Source organism: Salvelinus namaycush, chromosome 1 (genome assembly GCF_016432855.1).
Source record: "Salvelinus namaycush isolate Seneca chromosome 1, SaNama_1.0, whole genome shotgun sequence".
Lineage (NCBI taxonomy): Eukaryota > Metazoa > Chordata > Actinopteri > Salmoniformes > Salmonidae > Salvelinus > Salvelinus namaycush.
The window spans coordinates 27009159-27028255 of NC_052307.1; the positions used below are offsets into that span (position 1 = coordinate 27009159).

Below are 19097 nucleotides of genomic sequence, written 5' to 3' on the forward strand. Positions count from 1 at the left end.
GCACCTTAATTGGGGAGGAAGGTTTCATAGTAATGGCTGGAACGGAATCAATGGAATGGTATCGAACACAAAACACATGGTTTCTATGTGCTTGATAACATTCCATTGACTCCATTCCAGCCATTATTATGAACCGTCCTCCCCTCAACATCCTCCTGTGCCTAGATCCCTCCAACTCAAATCTGAACCTCGAAGCCAGTTCCACTGCTTTTTAAAAATTATTATTCCCCTCTAATCAGGGATTGATTTAGACCTGGGACACCAGGTGGGTGCAATGAATTATCCGGTATAACTGAAAGCCAGCAGTAGTCCAGACCTCGTAGGTTAAGAGTTGAATACCCCTGACCTAGATGATTAACTTCTTGGGTTAAAGTTAACCAAGTAGAGTTGTATTGTTGTTTGTATTTAGCATGTTTTATGTTCATGCAAAATATACCTTTGGTTGTATTTTCTTCTCCCTCTTTTGTACTGTATGAGTGATATTTAAAAATAAATTATATTTATTTTTTCCTGAATATCCTGTCTGGAACACCTTTTCTTATAATCGGTTATAATTAGATGCATTTTTAATTGGCCAGTCATATGGTTCACTGCAGGCCAGGGGATCAATCCTAAAGATGATATATTGAAGCACTCAGCATTTGAAGGTTTGACATATCACCGACCTATCCATGACCACCACTGTGAAGACAAGTGGCTTTTTAAATCGGTTATCGTTGCTATACCAAAATAACACCATACCATGCCAGATTGACTTTGCTAATAACCATGGCAGGTAAAATTGAATTACAGTGTAATTACATTCAGTCTTATAAAGAGAAATCTGGTGATATCTGGTCACAACCAGTTCTGGTATGACATAACAAAAGCGTCTAGTAAGAAGGCATGTTACACTGCAAAACTATTTTGACAAGTCTAGCTTAAAAGTTATGATAATCAATATTATCTTATTGATCATCTTGACAAGTCAGGATTTGGTTCAGGTGTCTTCTAAGATCCCTACATTTTCAGGGTCATAAAACCCTTATAAATGACCAGCTTGAATGGAGAGTTTTCCTGCCCTTGATAAGCCAAACTTATCGAAATAGTGTAGTCTGCCCATTGAATATACAGTTGAAGTCGGAAGTTTACATACACCTTAGCCAAATACATTTAAACTCAGTTTCACACAATTATTCCTGACATTTAATCCTACTAAAAATTCCCTGTCTTAGGTCAGTTAGGATCACCACTTTATTTTAAGAATGTAAAATGTCAGAATAATAGTAGAGAGAATTATTTATTTGTTCAATCACATTCCCAGGGGGTTCAGAAGTTTACATACACTCATTTACTATTTGGTAGCATTGCCTTTAAATTGTTTAACTTGGGTCAAACGTTTCGGGTAGCCTTCCACAAGCTTCCCACAATAAGTTGGGTGAATTTTGGACAATTTCTCCTGACAGAGCTGGTGTAACTGAGTCAGGTTTGTAGGCCTCCTTGCTCGCAAGCACTTTTTCAGTTCTGCCCAGACATTTTCTATAGGATTGAGGTCAGGGCTTTGTGATGGCCACTCCAATACCTTGACTTTGTTGTCCTTAAGCCATTTTGACACAACTTTGGAAGTATGCTTGGGGTAATTGTCCATTTGGAAGACCCATTTGCGACCAAGCTTTAACTTCCTGACTGATGTCTTGAGATGTTGCTTCAATATATCCACATAATTTTCCTACCTCATGATGCCATCTATTTCGTGAAGTGCACCAGTCCTTCCTGCAGCAAAGCACCCCCACAACATGATGCTGCCACCCCCGTGCTTCACGGTTGGGATGGTGTTCTTCGGCTTGCAAGCCTCCCCCTTTTTCCTCCAAACATAACGATGGTCATTATGGCCAAACAGTTCTTATTTTTGTTTCATCAGACCAGAGGACATTTCTACAAAAAGTACTATCTTTTTTATGACGGTTTTGGAGCGACTTCTGGAGTGGCTTCTTGGAGTGGCTTCTTCCATGCTGAGCGGCCTTTCAGGTTATGTCGATATAGGAACCGTACCCGTTTCCTCCAGTATCTTCACAAGGTCCTTTGCTGCTGTTCTGGGATTGATTTGCACTTTTCGCACTAAAGTATGTTCATCTCTAGGAGACAGAATGCGTCTCCTTCCTGAGCGGTATGACGGCTGTGTGGTCCCATGGTGTTTCTACTTACGTACTATTGTTTGTACAGATGAACGTGGTACCTTCAGGCGTTTGGAAATTGCTCCCAAGGCTGAACCAGACATGTGGAGGTCTCCAATTTTTTTCTGAGGTCTTGACTGATTTCTTTTGATTTTCCCATGATGTCAAGCAAAGAGGCACTGAGTTTGAAGGTAGACCTTAAAATACATCCACAGGTACACCTCCAATTGGCTTCTAAAGCCATTAAATCATTTTCTGTAATTTTCCAAGCTGTTTAAAGGCACAGTCAACTTAGTGTTTGTAAACTTCTGACCAACTGGAATTGTGATACAGTGAGTTAGTTATAAGTAGAATAATCTGTCTGTAAACAATTGTTGGAAAAATTATTTGTATCATGCACAAAGTTGATGTCCTAACCGACTTGTCAAAACTATAGTTTGTTAACAAGAACTTTGTGGAGTGGTTGAAAAACGAGTTTTAATGACTCCAACCTAAGTGTATGTAAACTTACGACTTCAACTGTACATACAGCTTTAGGCTATTTGTCAAATATTAAAACAGTTTCCATAATATTGATGTTAATAAATAATTAGTGTTGGCATCATTATGGAGGCTTTAGTCACCCAAAATCAGACATAATTTTAGTTGTATACCGGCCAGGGGGCCATGAACTCTGGCTATGCAAAACAAAATATCCACCCCATGGCAAAATGTGTAGAACTGCAGGAAATTTACTTTAAAACGCCTGTAAGCAAATCTCGCTTAGGGCCCCAAAAAGGTTCAAGCCGGCCCTGTTCTCCAGACAGACCATATAATTTACAATTGATAATTTCAGGTGATAAGTGTGACAAGGTCTGTCCTACGATTTATTCTGCTATCTACAATACAACTTATATAACTTGGTTATATAACACAAAAGGTGTTCCAGCCTGATAACACAGCATCCTTGGGCCATAACTAAAGCCTATAAATTATTTGAAAATTATATCCTGTATAACTAATCTGTGACATTAGTGATGAACTGGGAAGCTCCAAACACCTGTGCTGTCATATGTTGCACAATGATGTCAAATGTTCAGTTGGGTGTGGATGGTTACACTTAGTGAGAATGCTTTGGCCAGGTCAGTACGCACCTTGTTGCTCCTCTAATCCTATGTGTCCCTGCCTGAGATGACACAATACGCTGGAAGTCAAACTTTTTCCCCCTCCCTCATCCAATTGGCCGGTCATCGAGGGCTGTGACCCAGTTCTTTTTCCTCATTGGCTGGCAGGTCGTTAAAAAGGAGGCAGCAGGCCTTGGGTCTTGAGGTGATCAGCCAGCTGTGAAAGAGGCCCTCTGACGAAAAGCTTCCTTCCCCCTTTCAAATGACCCAAACCACCTTAAGAGTCCCAGCACAAAACATTCTCAGAATTCCTAACATGCAGCCCAAGATACACGCAGTCTGGGCTTTATATAGCACGCAACAGGGCACAATGTGTAGCGTACCAAAGGGTGGAGTGGGGGTGACAGTTGTCAGACAGGCACAGATCCAGCTGGAACTGGCCTGGCACTTGCTGCTCTGAAAAGGTGTCTGGTTTATATAGCAGGATGGGGTGATGTAACACGTGTTGGAGTTGGGACTAGCTAGGGCCCGTAGATAAAACATACAGCAGAAGGATGGCAATAAGGAAGCAGAGTAGCCAGCTTCATCTGTCATGGTTAGCACCCAGTCTTTCACACAATGGTCTGTGTGGACATAAGATAACCAGATCCTTTATCTTTCAAAACCCTTTCGGTAAACGCTTGAGGTTTTGTTGATGTGTGAAGAAAAGCATCACAATTTATCTGACAGGCTATTCTTTGGCAAACACACATCTGAGCAAAGACTGGCAGATTAAGTGGGTTTACACTGTGATTAAATGCCAGTGTGAATGTGGCTGGGTGAAAAACACTCAAATAGAAGAAATTATAATATATAAAATACTGACAAACCTGTTGACCTCTTGCCAGGATATTCTCTTTCCTTCTGGGTTGTAGTCCAGCGCCTGTCTTATGTTTAATTTTTCCTGTGTGTGTCCTGACAAGAGCAATAAGTCAACAAAACATGCTTACATCAAGACATGTTTTATTGTGACACAGAAATCTCAAACTCCATATTATCCTCTACCTCTGTATAGTCCATTTTAAAGATCTGTGTTATGTTTGATGTGCAGAGGTAAGACAGTAAAAGTTAATTTAATGCAACCATAAATAATTGTAATAAATATCAAGTAAATGTACAGAACACATTTTCTTATCTCAACACCTCTTTGTATGAATGTCCTTTGTAATGGTCTGTTCTACTCCTCCAAAAGAGGTAGGAATAGAAGGAGCGTCCTTGTTAGCAGCAATTTACCCTTTAAAAGAACAAAACCAAAACCAAATTGGCAAGCAATCCAAACATCCATCTCAAATATTTTGCGGTAACTGTCGTGTTCTTCAGGTCCCATCCAAGTCAAATGGCTGTTTTACTCACACAAGAAAACATGTTTCACCATGGAGTAGAAGAGAACGAGTGATAGAATCCATCTGAGTTACAAGACATCAGGGCCGGACTACTGCATTTGGGGCCCCGGGGGAACCGACGTCCCCAAAAACATAATGCATTTCAACACATTAAGCCATGGTGCAGAGAAAAATGTGCAGTTTTATAATGATATTCTACACATTTTGTCATGAGGCTAAGATGTTTTTTTGCAGTGTTAAAGCGAATTTCCTGCAATTCTACACATTTTGCTATCATATGCTATTTATTTTTTGGGGGGGGGGGGTTGCCCTGCGTGCCCGTTCGGTAATCCGGCCCTGCAAGACATTAAGGTGATACATTACTGGTAATTTCAAAATCTGTAAAAAATAAAAACCCAACAAACTGGATATCCAATAAAGAATATCCTAGTTATCTCATTTTTAAATAATATTTTTCCCCTGGAAGAATAGTGCAGAACAAAACAAACAAAACAAAAAATCATTGGTGAAGTGATGCAGCAATTCAAAAAAACTGCCATCAAATATAACGTAGAAGTATATTTACATTTTTTCTTTACACAGCTAAACATTTTGGTTATGGGTAAAATAAAACAAAAAACCCAACAGAAATCCTGCTCATTCATCACAGGAAATCTATAAAAAGGCAAAATGAAAGTGAATTCAACCCCCTGGTGTGTGTATTGTGTGTTGGGCAGGGGGATTCGGCACACATTCAGTAGCAGTAGCACACAAGCAGCTCAGGAGAACATCTCTCTCTCATTTCACAAAGCAACACAGGTTTTGCAACCTGAAATGCAAGTATAGGAGATCTGGCAACACAGAAGGCCAAATCTGGCAACCAGGTAGAGCTTTAGTCTGGTAGTCCAGCTTCAGTGTGCGTGACCTTACCCTTCTGCCACAGCTACTAGGATACCTTAAACTCAAAACTGCAACTTAATAGATTAAAATGACTTTTTACATGACTTATATACCCTCTTAATAGACTTGAATAAAATATATTCACCGTATAATATAGGCAGATAGCTAGTTTTGTCCTTTAGCAGTCCAACTTTACAGGCAGTAACTATATAATGTCCTATACAGCGCTTGTCAACGTTTTGAATGCAGAGAGCTGAACTGGTAATAAATAGGCAGCATCATAGTAGTCCACTTAATATCTAAAATGAACTCTCTCAAACATCAAACAATACTCAACTCTTGCTTCCAGAGGAATATTTGGGGTTCCCTTTTCACACTGAGCCTCCCTCTCCCCTTTTTGAGGAGGTGCTGCTTGTGGTAAAGGCATGCCTTAGAAAGATAGTCCCCTCTGGTAGTGAGTGGGAGGGGAACTGTAAGGACCTCTGAAAGAGAGGGAGGAGAGGAAGAATAAAGAAAAGTGAGGAGAAATAAGGTGGAAGAGATTAACTTCCCCAATAAAGAAAAATGGTATGTGCCCTGTCACAGCTCCCTCCCACTCAGTGTAGTGATCAAAGAGTTACCTCAATGTCACTCCAAAACTCAGTGCAACCAGAAGAGACATGAACATCAGTGTCAAGGCAAGTGGGGCTGAACTCCCCTACATCAGGTCTGAAAACATGAGTCAAAACACACTCCTGAAAGGCTCAACCTGATTACAATGTTATTGAAATGAAGCGCTGGTACAAAGCCAAACATAAAACAAGCCAAGAAAGGAAAAGCTTCAGTGTGTTCTTGGTAAAGCAGGTTGGCCTTCTGTTCTGTGGGTAGTCCCAGCTCTTCAGGAGAGGGCGGAGGTAAAGGTGGGTGGGGGATGGAGCGGTGAAAGGGTGGGGCCGTATGGGTAAGAAATAGTAGGGTTGGTGTTGAAGCGGCATCATATGGAGGAGGTGGTGTACTCCATCAGGTCCCTTTAGCCGCTGAGAGGGTCTTCACGGTAGTGGACGGCATAGCGCAGCTTCTCCAGCATCACATCCAGGGAGCTGTACTGGGGCAGCTTCACCATAAACATACAGGTCTCCACCCGGATGTAGCGAGAGTCTGGCGAACCTGGAAACCACACAAATAGGTAAACATACTGTAGGAAGAAAAAGCAGCTTAACACATTAAAGGAGCAACATGTAATATTTTAGGCCTAAATTGTATTTTTTCATGGATTTTGCAGGTGGAAATGTCACATGTATAATATAACCTTTAAAAAATGTATCATCTCAAGTGCACTTCTACCATGTTTAAATTAATCTGCGGAGAGTATTATGTAGTCTAGAAAGTTATTTTCAATCAATCCCATGTTCTCCATGTAAATAATGGCCCGTACCTCTAATCTTTCATTTTTTATTCAACCTTTACTTAACTAAGCAAGTCAGTTAAGAACAAATTCTTATTTACAATGACAGCCTACCCTGGCCAAACCCTCCCCTAACCCGGAAACTACATGTGCTCTAATCTAAATGTGCAGTTCATACTGCTGTAATTGGAGGCTGACATGGGTATAAAATGTTTTTGGGAGTCTAGTGTCCAAAATGTGGGATAAAAAGTCCTTTGAGAAGTTCCAAAAATCTTCATTGGAGCCTGATAAACTACAAGCCGATAAACAGTTCCCTTATTGAAGGCTATATAGTAGGCCTAATACACACAGCAGAGGTGTGAGGTATTTCGTTTTAAGAAAACTGCTCTGTATCTTCTCCCCATAGAACAACCCCTACTAATTTCCAGACATAATAAATCCACGAAGGGTAAACATAGCAAACAAAATGTTCAATAATTCCAAGGTTTGAAGACAACAAGCAGATAGCAACATGAGTGACTTTGACTTGTATCTCTCTATGACACACACACACCACACACTGACTTTTCCCGGCACTTACCTGCTGCCCCGTCCGAAGGGGCAATCTTCATGGGGTAGGGGGGTACGTGGGCGGTGTCCGGGCCCCCATCCTTGCAGGGGCAGGTAAAGGGGATGCGCTCCTGGTTGCAGGCAAACTTGATGAACTTGCAGAGCTCCTCCTGGGTGAACATCTCCAGGGCCGTCCAGAAGAACTCAATGTGCTGGTCTGTCTCCATCAGACCTACCTGGTACATGGTGTGGGCCTACGGAGGGAGAGATAACAGGGGTTCAGGCAAAAGAGGGACAATGATGAGACTCTCCTAGGTAAAGACATTCACTATTACTGCCCTCCAAAAACATAGTGATTTCTTCTCATTACTCTATACCGAGACCAGGTTAAACATATATATACTTTTTTTTACATTGTAGCACTGGTGCTCCTAACTTAGAGAAGTTAGGAGCACCACAAAATGTAGGAGCACCAGAAAAGTCGATTTTGTAATTGATTGAGATATAGCCGACGTTGGGCCTATATGAATCCTGCTTACTTTTAAAGCACATCTCCTGAGGAAAATATACATTTTCCTTTCTTTCTGTGCCACCAAAAGTTTGCATATACTTGTAAAAGTTACCAGCGCTGCACGATATGGGCAAAAAATATAACAGATTTTTTAAAACCAAATATTGCGATTTGATTTGCGATATAGATCTAAACACTTGGGTGAACTGTTGAAATCATAGAAATAGAATGCTTATTCTAATTCTATGGTTGGTGTTGTTTGGCATGACAACAAACAAAAAAGCCAGATAGGAGGGTAGGGTAGGAACCAAAGTGTTGGTCAGTGTTTCCCAGGGGGCTCTAAACACATTTGAATAGATTTTGCATTTATACAAACATTTTAGAATAATCTATCAGATTCAGAACATGCCGTTGCAGAAACACACTGATCTACACCACCACCGGTAGCAACCTGTATTAGAGCTAACATTTGCTTTGCACTAGCTAGTACATTTATCTAAATGGCATATTAGCTAGCCAAAAGCTAGTTAGCAATAAGCATTTGCGATTAGTATTATTTTAGGCACATGCCAACTTTCTTAGACTAACAGAGATAGAGAAAACATGTGGATTCATATTTAGAAGCAATGTGCAAAGCAGCATCATTCTTGTTTTGGAAGAATATATTGATTGCATGAACTGACAACATGTTGAGAAAACAAACAGTACGGAGTAACTGTGCTGCCTGCTTGACTGCCATGGGGCGGGGCTCGAGTGTGTGGCCCGGGAACTGGAAGCAAGCAGCCGTGGGAGGCAGCCTGTCTTTTTTGAGAAGTTTAGAGAAGAGTGTTGTGGCCAAATATTGTTTACGCATTGAATTTTTGGGGGACTCTGTAAGTCGCACTGGCATCCAAAATAAAACTACAGGTCGCACAGCAAAATATTTAGTCGCATACGCAACCAAATTGGTCACACTTTAGAGCCCTGGCTGTGACTATTACTCTTACTGGTGGATAAGGATGAGGACAGTGGAGTGTTGATTGGAGCGTCCTAGGGTTTCAGAAGGGGTGTGTACAGTAGGTTTGAGGTGGCAGATGTATGCATCAGCTACCTTGAGGAACTCCAGGTTGATGTAGGGCAGGCCACAGGTTCGTAGCTCCACCTCCAGGGGGCTGAGCATGGTGAGGAGCTGCAGGGGGATGATGGAGCCCAGGCCCGCTCGCACCGCTGTCATACACTCCACATTCTGAAGCTCCTGCAGACGCAGGCCCCGCAATGCCCGCGCATACACATCCTTATTCTCCCAGCTACACACACACACACAGTGTAGAAGGATAGAGGGGTTAAACAGAGATAACACATTCCTTCAAAGTCAGAAAGTACTCTAGACTACATGAGCAAAATTATTTTTAGAGAAGAACTGATGGGTAAAGGGAATCACAGTACATCAACAGAGACCCATATGAACTGAACAAGTCCCCTGGCCATAGAGGCAGGATATCCCTGTACCTGACACTGAGGTTGTCTCCCCCTTGGCACAGCTCCACCTCCTCTCCGGTCATGGTGATGTAGGTGAAGGTGCAGCAGGGCCGGCTGGGGGAGTCGGGGCTTTCTCCTGAGTGGTGCTGGGACGAGATCTCTGCACACAGGGCCTCCAGATCCTCCTCCTCACTCACCTGGGGGGCAGAGGGCAAGGGTTGTGTAGAGGTCAATAGAACACTGAACATGGAGACAAGGGGGGACAGTGGAATGGAGAAACTACAGTCTGGATGTGAACTGCAGAAAGCAGTGACCGTAGGGACAGTATAGAGTTACAGTAGAAAGGGATTGGTCAATAGGCTAAATACTTGCTGAACCATGGAAAACCTGCTTCACCAGTTCTGATTAGTTGTTTCTGGTCAGAGCTTTCAAAATCACCCGTCCTTTTTCCAGAAAGAGGAGTCACTACATTACACTGCCCATATGACTGTCTATATGACGACTGTCTCTTACACTCTCAATCTTCTTGACGTAGTTGTATGTGAGCAGATCGGCCTCCTGCAGGTCCTGCTCTGGGTCCAGGGGCTCACCCACCAGGCCCTTCCAGAAGGAGCCCAGCAGGTCCAGGGGCAGTGGCACGTCTGCCCGGATGGCGATGCCCAACAGCTGGCCAAAGAAGTGCAGCAGCTGCTCCTCCGCATAGCTGATCGGACAGGGCGTCAGAATATACTTCCCCTTTGGAACAAAACGGCACAAAAGCACCACAATCAAGTTAGACCCTTCTAGCCTATCAGTAATGCAGTGATCATTGCCCATGCAGTGCTCAACTGGTTTGCAATCTAGACATGATTTATACTCCTAGTATATACTGTGGGGAGCAGGATTAATACAAATGTACACAAACTATTTGGACATTGTTTTCTTCCTGGTGTTAAAATGGTGCTGCAACCAGGGCATACTGAGGGAGAAGGCAGATAGGCGTGTCACTGTACAGTACCTTGTTGCGGTTGGCTGCTACACTGGGGCAGGGGAGCAGCAGGGAGAGGGCAGAGCTCTGGAGTTCCTTACACACCTGCCACAGGAAATGACGGAAGGAACCGCCTGGAGAGACACAGAGGTCAGGGGTCAACAGACAGTGTTTCACCTGCAGTCTGATCCAACACGAGTTAATTCCAAGCGGACAAAGTTAGGGGAAGAAGGTTAATACTAACTGGTGCCGTGGACCTCCTCTCCAGTGAAGCGGATGTTGAAGGCATAGGTGGGGTCTCCTCCGCTGGCCAGCTTCACACACAGCTGGGACGAGGGCACACAGGCCAGCTGGCGTGCTGCCTGGCAGAAGTAGGTGTTCTCTGACGAAGGGATCTCTCCTGGAGAAACACACACACCATCAACACTCAACGTAGAGAGCATAATGTGAATGAACGTAAAACAGGACTCTGGGCTTGGCCTATGAGCTCACCTCCTACAATCTCCAGGGGGTCCAGTGTGATCTCGGGGGCAGCGTGGTCTGCAGTCCGCTGTACTGTGGCGTTCAGCACCTGGTTCATCACTATCACTTTGGTATCATAGAACACCAGTCCTGCATAGAGATAGGGTGGAGGTAGAATGGGTGGAAGGTCAGCAAGCTTTAATCCAGTTCATATTAGATATTCAAGGTTTCAACAAACACAAAATTCTGAGATCCGACCCAGGACCGGGTCCTAAATTCTGAATATTGTCTCGTATTTGGTCTGATACAATTACCATGAGCCCTGGGTATGTGCAATTCAAATTGATTTAACAACTGGACCCAATTGGCCCTGTACTCTGTTAATTTAGTGTTTATGTGATGAGAACTGCCTTATTATCGGTGTCAGCCAATTGTAATTCAATAAAACGTATAGCTTATGCCCAGCTGAAACTGGTTCCGAATGCTCACCTCATGTGTGCCTACTGCTAGGGGGGATAGAAAGAAGAGTAAAAGGGGCCTTGGCCTAGGCTACTGTTGATTGCCAAGTGCTTTTTCATTGATGTAAAACCAAAGTTGGAGAAGAAAGAGTAGAGTGAAAAGAAACCGACAAGGGGAATGTCCTCGGGACGTTTTGATATTGTAGTGGACAAAGATGAGAAGAATATTGGCGCAGCCAAATGGACTGTGCACAACTCAATTCAGGTTCGATGCAATTTTCTACCTTTCATTTATCTATTTTCGTACTTATTATCAATTGTTTAGTCATTATTATTATCATCACCATTGTAAATCATTATTATTATAATTATTATTATAGGCCTATTTAATCATCTAAACCAGTTCTTTAAATAGCCTACCCAAAGTGTTTTGTTTCATTTTGTTGAGACATTTGTGTTGGCTAAATCATGTTCTGTCTTTTTCATTTTGTGCTTTGTATTTAGTTTAAGGTTAAAAGTAGGCCTGTTGTAAAATAAATAGTATTAGCCTATTGCTGTCATTTGTTGGGTAGGCCTACAGTAAGCAATCGCCGTTGTTGGTTATAGCCGCAATTTAGGCCTAGCCTGTTAACTTTTTTGAAGGTTTTATTCTGTTGAGACATTTTTTGGACAAATTAAGTTCCAGTTGTAATGTGTTTGTCGCAATATAATAGAATTACCAGTAGGCCCACTATGCTACTCGGATTCAAACCATGAAAAGGAAAAACCAAAAGATGCAAAACTTAACTGAATGCCACAATATAATAACCTGTTTGTATTTTCCCTATAAACAATGACTTGACTTACTTTTGGTATTACCCTATTAAAGTTAAGACACTTGGTGAAGGTTTGGTGTGCTATGGCTATCATTAGGCTTAGCTACTGCAGGCCTGTGAAGGCAATGCTTGCGCAACGGCACTCCAACTGACTCTGACAGTTGAACTTGAGCTGAGGAAGGCCTACCAGAGTTACTCCTTTAATCTAACAAGATAATGCCTATCTTCGGACCCCTTGACGTTTTCCACATTTTGTTAAGTTATAGCCTTATTCTAAAATTGACTAAATCGTTTTCCCCCTCATCAATCTACACAGAATACCCCATAATGACAATGCAAAAACAGGTTTTTAGAAATGTTTGCTAATTTATTACAAATAAAAAACAGAAATATCACATTTACATAACTATTCAGACCCTTTACTGTTGAAGCACCTTTAGCAGCGATTATAGCCTCAATTCTTCTTGGGTATGACACTACAAGTTTGGCACACCTGTCCCAAAGCCACTCCTGCCTCGTCTTGGCTGTGCGCTTAGGGTCGTTTTCCTGTTGAAGGTGAAACTTCAGTCTGAGCGCTCTGGAGGAGGTTTTCATTAAGAATCTCTGTACTTTGCTTCGTTCATCTTTGCCTCGATCCTGACTACTCTCCCAGTCCCTGCCGCTGAAAAACATCCCCTTAGCATGATGCTGCCACCACCATGTTTCATGGTCTGAGAGTCTTTAGGTGCCTTTTGGCAAACAAAAGCGGGCTTTCATGTGGCTTTTACTGAGGAGTGGCTTCCGTTAGGCCTACTATACCATAAAGGCTTGATTGGTGGAGTGCTGCAGAGATTGATGTCCTTCTGGAAGGTTCTCCCATCTCCACAGAGGAACTCTAGAGCTCTGCCAGAGTGACCATTGGGTTCTTGGTCACCTCTCTGATCAAGGCCCTTCTCCCTCGATTGCTCAGTTTGGCCAGGCGACCAGCTCTAGGAAGAGCCTTGGTGGTTCCAAACTTCTTTCATTTAAGAATGATGGAGGCCACTGTGTTCTTAAAAACTTTCAATGCTGCAGAAATGTTTTGGTACCCTTCCCCGGATCTGTGCCTCGACACAATCCTGTCTCGGAGCTCTACGGACAATTCCTTCGACCTCATGGCTTGGTTTTTGCTGACATACCCTGTCAACTGTGAGACCTTATATAGACAGGTGTGTGCCTTTCCAAATCATGTTCAATCAATTGAAATAACCACAGGTGGACTCCAAGTTGTAGAAACATCTCAAAGATGATGAATGGAAATAGGATGCACCTGAGCTCAATTCCAAGTCTCATTGCAAAGGGTCTGAATACTTACATAAATAAGGTATTTCATTTTTTGTATTTTTTTTATGCATACAATTGCAAAAAATAATTGAAACCTGTTTTCGCTTTGTCATTATGGGGTATTGTGTGTAGATTAATGAGGATTTTAATTTGTATTTAGTACATTTTAGAGTAAGTCTAACGTAACAAAATGTGGAAAAACTCAAGGGGTCTAAATACTTTCCGAAGGCACTGTATGTATAGCAGTAGTAGCATATCTGACAAGTGTAAAGAAATCTGTCGATGTCGGGAACATAGCGCTGGCATATCTCCATCTGTATTTCAGTCGCTCTAGGGCTATGCGTAAGCATGTCTCCCTTAACCCTTAGCCCTCGCGCAAATCTAACTAACATAAATACCCATCAAAATCTGTCTGTTTAAGCTAGAGATATGTTATTTTTTGCATGGGCCTGCGTCTCAATAAACCGTATCCACCGATATCACCCTTCCGCATCTGCGGTGAAAGGTGGCAGAGCAACTGTAGAGCGGTGTTTGTCAGACTTTGAGACATCTACGAAAATCGGTCTTCTCACAAAATCGTATGTAGCGTCCAAACAGTTTGGCCTACAAACTATTGAAAGTTTGGATTGAAAAATGAGACTCACAAACAAAATTGTATTCTCTAGGACGCCCACAAGCCTCGTCTGAAGGTCCCCAGTACCAGTTTAATGTAATTATGGAAGTATATAAGGAGATAGTTTAGAGCCTAAAATATTGGGATATTTCTCTTAGATATATGGCAGACACTTCAGAACAAACTTCCTTTAGATTTTTTGGGGGGGACTTTATGTTGTAGTTAATCTGTTATTCAATGTGTTTATGTTAGCTAATAGCATTAATGCCAAATTCAATGTTTCATCCAATAATTTTTTTTAATATTGTTTTTTAGACCTTAAGGGGTCTTAAAATTCTAAATGAAATAGTCAAATAATCCTTGGTATGACCATCTTAAAACAACTCCATGTTAGCTCCCCCGGCTTAGACACTAGAGGGTTAATATATATATATATTTTTTTAATATTAATACCATATAGTCGACACTTATAATGCATGCAATGCCCTGATGCATTTATTGGTCAAACCTCTGACAGCTGAACAATTATTGTTTAAGGAAAGTAAAAAACAAAAACAATAAGACTAAAGTTTTGAATATGGTACACATCGAAACAAATATTTTTTCAAGACAATTAACTGTGGATATTTTGGCCAATATCGTTTTTTTATTGATGGTGCTGGCAGCACCCAGTTGGAGGTTTCTTTCTCACACTTTTTCTACTCTCAGAGCTGAACAAGCACGGGTCTGTTTTCTAAGGTCCTTTTCAGAACATGTCAGACTGTCCTCGGGTCCATTTGGAACGGTTCTCCATTTAACTTTATTTATTTATGCATATCGGGTCAGGTGGCTACGGATCCATTTTGGAACTTTTTGGACCCATGAAGACCTCTAGTTCATATGCCCCACCTAGACCCCCAGAGGCAGTCACAATGTAAAACGTTTTAAAGATTTATCAAGAGGTCAATGCCCTGAAACAAAACCAGTCCTTAATGACCCATATACAGCACACTATGTGCCTTTGACCTGACAAAGCTGTGCTGAGACGTTATTGTTATGTGTGTGTGTCACCTTTGGCCCCACAGAGCAGTGCTGCGATGCTGTTCTGGTAGGTGTGTGTTTGTCTCAGCTCCACCAGCGGCAGGAAGAAACTCTCCAGGGTGTTGTTGAGAGACTGCAGTAGAGCAAAGCGTAGACGCAAGCTCTCCACAGGCACATCTACACACACACACACACGCACGCACATCAGAGAAGAGAAATGTGTACACAGCAACACACATACCCATCCACCCACCCACTAACTATGTACATGTAAACACACACACTCACAATCACGTTTACTGACGTTCGATACCATACAAACATGTAAAAATAGCTTGCGTATGTAAACTGATGACGTGGTCTGTCAGTGAGTAGGTCACATACTGAGGAGACAGGCCACGCGTGGATCAGCGATGTCACTGGGGTCCAGGTATGCCTCGTGGGGGTGCAGCCTGGCAGGTGTGATGGCCAGGTGACCACACAGCCTGTTGATGTACTGAACCAATGCTACGTCCATCTCCAGACTCCACCTCCTACAAGCCTTCTGGGCGTGACGCGTGTCTATACAGGTACACCTGGAAACAGAAGAGAAGGGGAACAGCCACTAGATATGAAAAGACCCTCTACATTCATATGGCTTAATCTTACCCCAGCTGACTTTCTCTGATTACACACTGTGCAGGAATCTGTGTTATGAATTATCTGTGTGATGCAGATAATTCAAGAAAAATATTTTCTTAGAGTACATCATGTGTAAATATGTCATGTGTTGACGTAACAGTCACAGTGTGTTCCATGCTCTGAATGTGTACAACCTGCTCCAGTCATGTGTGTTCCATTCCCCACTCAGCTAAGAATGTGACCTACCATCCCCAGGCTGCCTGCAGGGGCTTGGAGGGGTTGTGTCACCAAGCTCACCTTTCAAAGTGGAGGTCGTAACCGCAGGCCAGAATGGCCCTCCACACGCTACGGATGTCCTGCTTGGCCCGGTCCACAGCAAACTTATGGAATCCCTCCAGAGTCAGGTACTTCTCCTCTGGGACTATGTCAGAGGGAGGACACATATAAATACATGAACTTGCACATCTACATTCTAACTTCAGGGAAATCTTAATCAACTCAAGTGAGAGATGCATGTAGGTAACACGAGAGGGTACAGAGCGTCAGTACCTTCAGGCTTCTTGGCAGGAGATTTCTCTATGTCCTTCTCATCAGGCATTGATTTCTCAGGGGTCTTGGGCTTCGGTACACTCTTCTCACTCAGTGCAGTCCTGATAGAGACATGGAAAGAAGTCAGGGACAGGGACAGGGGCCAATGGAAAATGTTTGTCTAAATGAGTACTGACAAATGTCATGGATGACATGGCAGCATACTGAATGAGTCTTAATATGATGATTATGCATAATAAGCAAACTTTAATCACGCTCCATTTTCCTTCTGTAAGTGGATGAAGAAACCACAGGGTATAGTCTTTATTGCAATTCTGTGTTCCTAAATATGAGAAGTTAATTTGAAAGACTATTTAAGTAACACATTTGAGCGTGGGAAGCGTTGAGAAAAGCATCTTATGTGGAGTATAATTTTGAAACCCATTACTTTCTGCAATTACAAAGCCTCTAATTTAAAAGTGTGGGTGGAAACTATTTAGGAAAATGGCTTTCAGGGTGGCATTGTGTGTGTGGTGAGGGCTAAAACTCACCTGACGCTGTTGAGCACAGACTTCTCCTTGCTGGGTGGTTTGGTGATGGGTCTCTTGGTGCTCACCACCTTGACTGCGTGCTGTTCCTTACCCACCTTGCTGTATTTGTTCTTGTTGGGCTTGGAGGTGCCATATTTACGCAGAATCTGTAGAACATATAGCAATGCTCAGATAAACATGGCTGCAGATGCATATAGATGTGCGTATGTGTGTAATCATGTGGATGAGGCAGGGTCAATTAAGCATATAATATCTATATTTCAAGTTTGTGTGTTCAAGCACTCTCATGGGTGGTGTACCAACCAGCGTCAGTTGGTCCTCCAGCACCTTCTTAGGTGGCCGTATGTGAGTGAAGAAGACATGGAGGAGGTTTCCAGGGGTCTGGGAGTTGATCTGCTCCTTGCTCAGGTAGATGTCTGACACTTTGACAGGCTTGGCTGGCGTGAGGCTCAGCATCTGCTCTGAGTGGACACAACTCTTATAGATGTCTGTCAGCACGTCTCGCGCACTTGGCACCAACTTGTCCCCTGGTAACATAGGAGGAGAAAAGATGATGACCCCTTTATCGGTATTGGTAGAGTACAGGTGGTTAAACATAGTTAGAGAGTATACTACTAACAACCTCTGAGAGACTTGTCCAGGAAGTAGTCCTCGAGGGCGGAGCTACCCTGTGTGTCAAACAGGCTTTGGTTGACACTGGAGGCTGTGAGGATCTCCTCATTAGTGAGCTCCATCAGCTCCTCCTCACCCTCCAGGCTGGATAAGCCAATTAAATCACTGCTGTTGAAGAGGCTAGCACGGATCTTCTCCACTTTGGCCCGGGCACGAACCTACATTCAGCATATGCACAACAGAAGCACATGCAAGTCTGTCTCCATCAAAGCTCAAAAAACAAACCGATAAACAATATATTACGTTTTCAGTGTAAAATGCACTTGCGACCCACCTCTATGACGGCATAGCCCTTAATGGGCCTGGCCAAGATGGCGTTGTTGTCCAGAGAGGTGACTGTGTACATGGAGCCCCCGTCTGAAACAGAGGCTGTTTCTGCGCTGTCCAAAGGCTCCCCCAGGCTGCCCAAACTGCCCAGGCTCCCCGTGCTGCACAGGGAGATATCTAGGCTCTCCTGGCTGGACACCGTGTGGGGATCAAGTGGGCCTTGCTGTGGGGAGGGGACAGCCGAGGCTGCAGCCGCTGGGGTGAGAGGTGGGGCAGCCAGCAGCTCCTGGTCCACAGAGAGTTCACTGGCGGTGCGGGAAACGCCCCCCTGCGAGGAGCTGCAGATGGAGGTCTGGCTCGTGGAGGCCGAGGCTGAGACACTCATGGCTGGGGTCACGCTGCTGGAGCTGTCTGGGCTCTCGTTGCTCGGGAAGGGACGCTCAGGCCCGGGGGCTACTTTGCCATCCAGAGGGGTGGACACCCCAGCTCCTGCCTTGAACTTTTTGGGGTCATCCTCCTGCAGGGGGATGAAGATTTCATCCTTGAAGAGCCCCCCGTGGGCGTTGCAGGCCCTGCGGATGGCGCTGCGCACCACAGCCTCCTCCAGGTGGGTGGGGATGCCAGAGAGAACCAGCAGACGGCTGTGAGAGGTAGGTCCCACCAGGGCCTGGCAGGCGTCAGTCACAGCATCATTTGTCACACTCAGCCCCTGGGGATCCTTGTTGGCCAGGTGACGCAGGATCATGAGCAGGGTGAGGCCACGGTGGAACCACAGCATGTCCTCAGGTTTACTACCGGCCATGTTGAGCAGGGCGCTATCGCTCTCTGACAGGCGAGCCCCTCCAGCAGAACCCCTCTTCCCTGAGGCTACCGCCACTGCTGCTGCACGCTCTCGCTTCATCTTCACCTTCTTACGCTTGGAGAGCAGGCTGGGGCTCTGGGGGGTCTGGCCTGGGGAGGAGGAGGAGGATGAGGAGGAGTCGCTGAGGTTAGGGGCACTGGTGGAGGACAGCGCTCCCACTCCTGAGCACCCCACGTTGAGGGGGAGGGTGACCTCAGCTACAGCCAGGCACACCTCCATCAGGGCGTGGAAGTAGGTGGAGAACCTGCTCTGCTCGGCCCCCAAGGCCAGGACACCCCCGCCAGAGGAGCACCCTGCTCCGGCCCCTGCAGCCACCCAGCCCTGGGTCTCCCGGTCGTACAGCTTGCGGAGCTCCGTCTGCAGGGCCATAAGCACGGCCAGGCAGGGGTTGAGCAGCAGGGCGATGGAGCTGGACAGGCCTGCAGGGCTCTTACGCTGCTCCAGGTGGTGAATCTTACGGAAGAGCTCAGCCAGCAGGTGGAAGGAGAGTTCCTTGATGCAGGGTGCCAGATCTGTGGTCCATAGCAGCCCACCTAGAAC

At 44.2% G+C, this 19097-nt stretch overlaps 1 protein-coding gene across 1 annotated transcript in view; it reads right to left on the reverse strand.

Moving 5' to 3' along the window:
* Positions 1 to 4241: 4241 nt before the first annotated feature.
* The window catches only part of LOC120051219 (probable E3 ubiquitin-protein ligase HECTD4), a 60028-nt gene continuing 45172 nt past the window's right edge, over positions 4242 to 19097 (reverse strand). The window contains exons 61-76 of the mRNA XM_038997962.1: positions 17703 to 19090; positions 17379 to 17586; positions 17060 to 17283; positions 16757 to 16902; positions 16227 to 16327; positions 15975 to 16098; positions 15441 to 15631; positions 15087 to 15233; positions 10879 to 10998; positions 10631 to 10786; positions 10417 to 10520; positions 9933 to 10154; positions 9450 to 9616; positions 9052 to 9247; positions 7482 to 7704; positions 4242 to 6663 (exon numbers count right to left, since the gene is read on the reverse strand). Of these exons, the coding sequence (XP_038853890.1) occupies positions 6527 to 6663; positions 7482 to 7704; positions 9052 to 9247; positions 9450 to 9616; positions 9933 to 10154; positions 10417 to 10520; positions 10631 to 10786; positions 10879 to 10998; positions 15087 to 15233; positions 15441 to 15631; positions 15975 to 16098; positions 16227 to 16327; positions 16757 to 16902; positions 17060 to 17283; positions 17379 to 17586; positions 17703 to 19090 (3854 nt within the window). The 3' untranslated portion in view covers positions 4242 to 6526. The remainder of the gene's footprint in view (positions 6664 to 7481; positions 7705 to 9051; positions 9248 to 9449; positions 9617 to 9932; positions 10155 to 10416; positions 10521 to 10630; positions 10787 to 10878; positions 10999 to 15086; positions 15234 to 15440; positions 15632 to 15974; positions 16099 to 16226; positions 16328 to 16756; positions 16903 to 17059; positions 17284 to 17378; positions 17587 to 17702; positions 19091 to 19097) is intronic.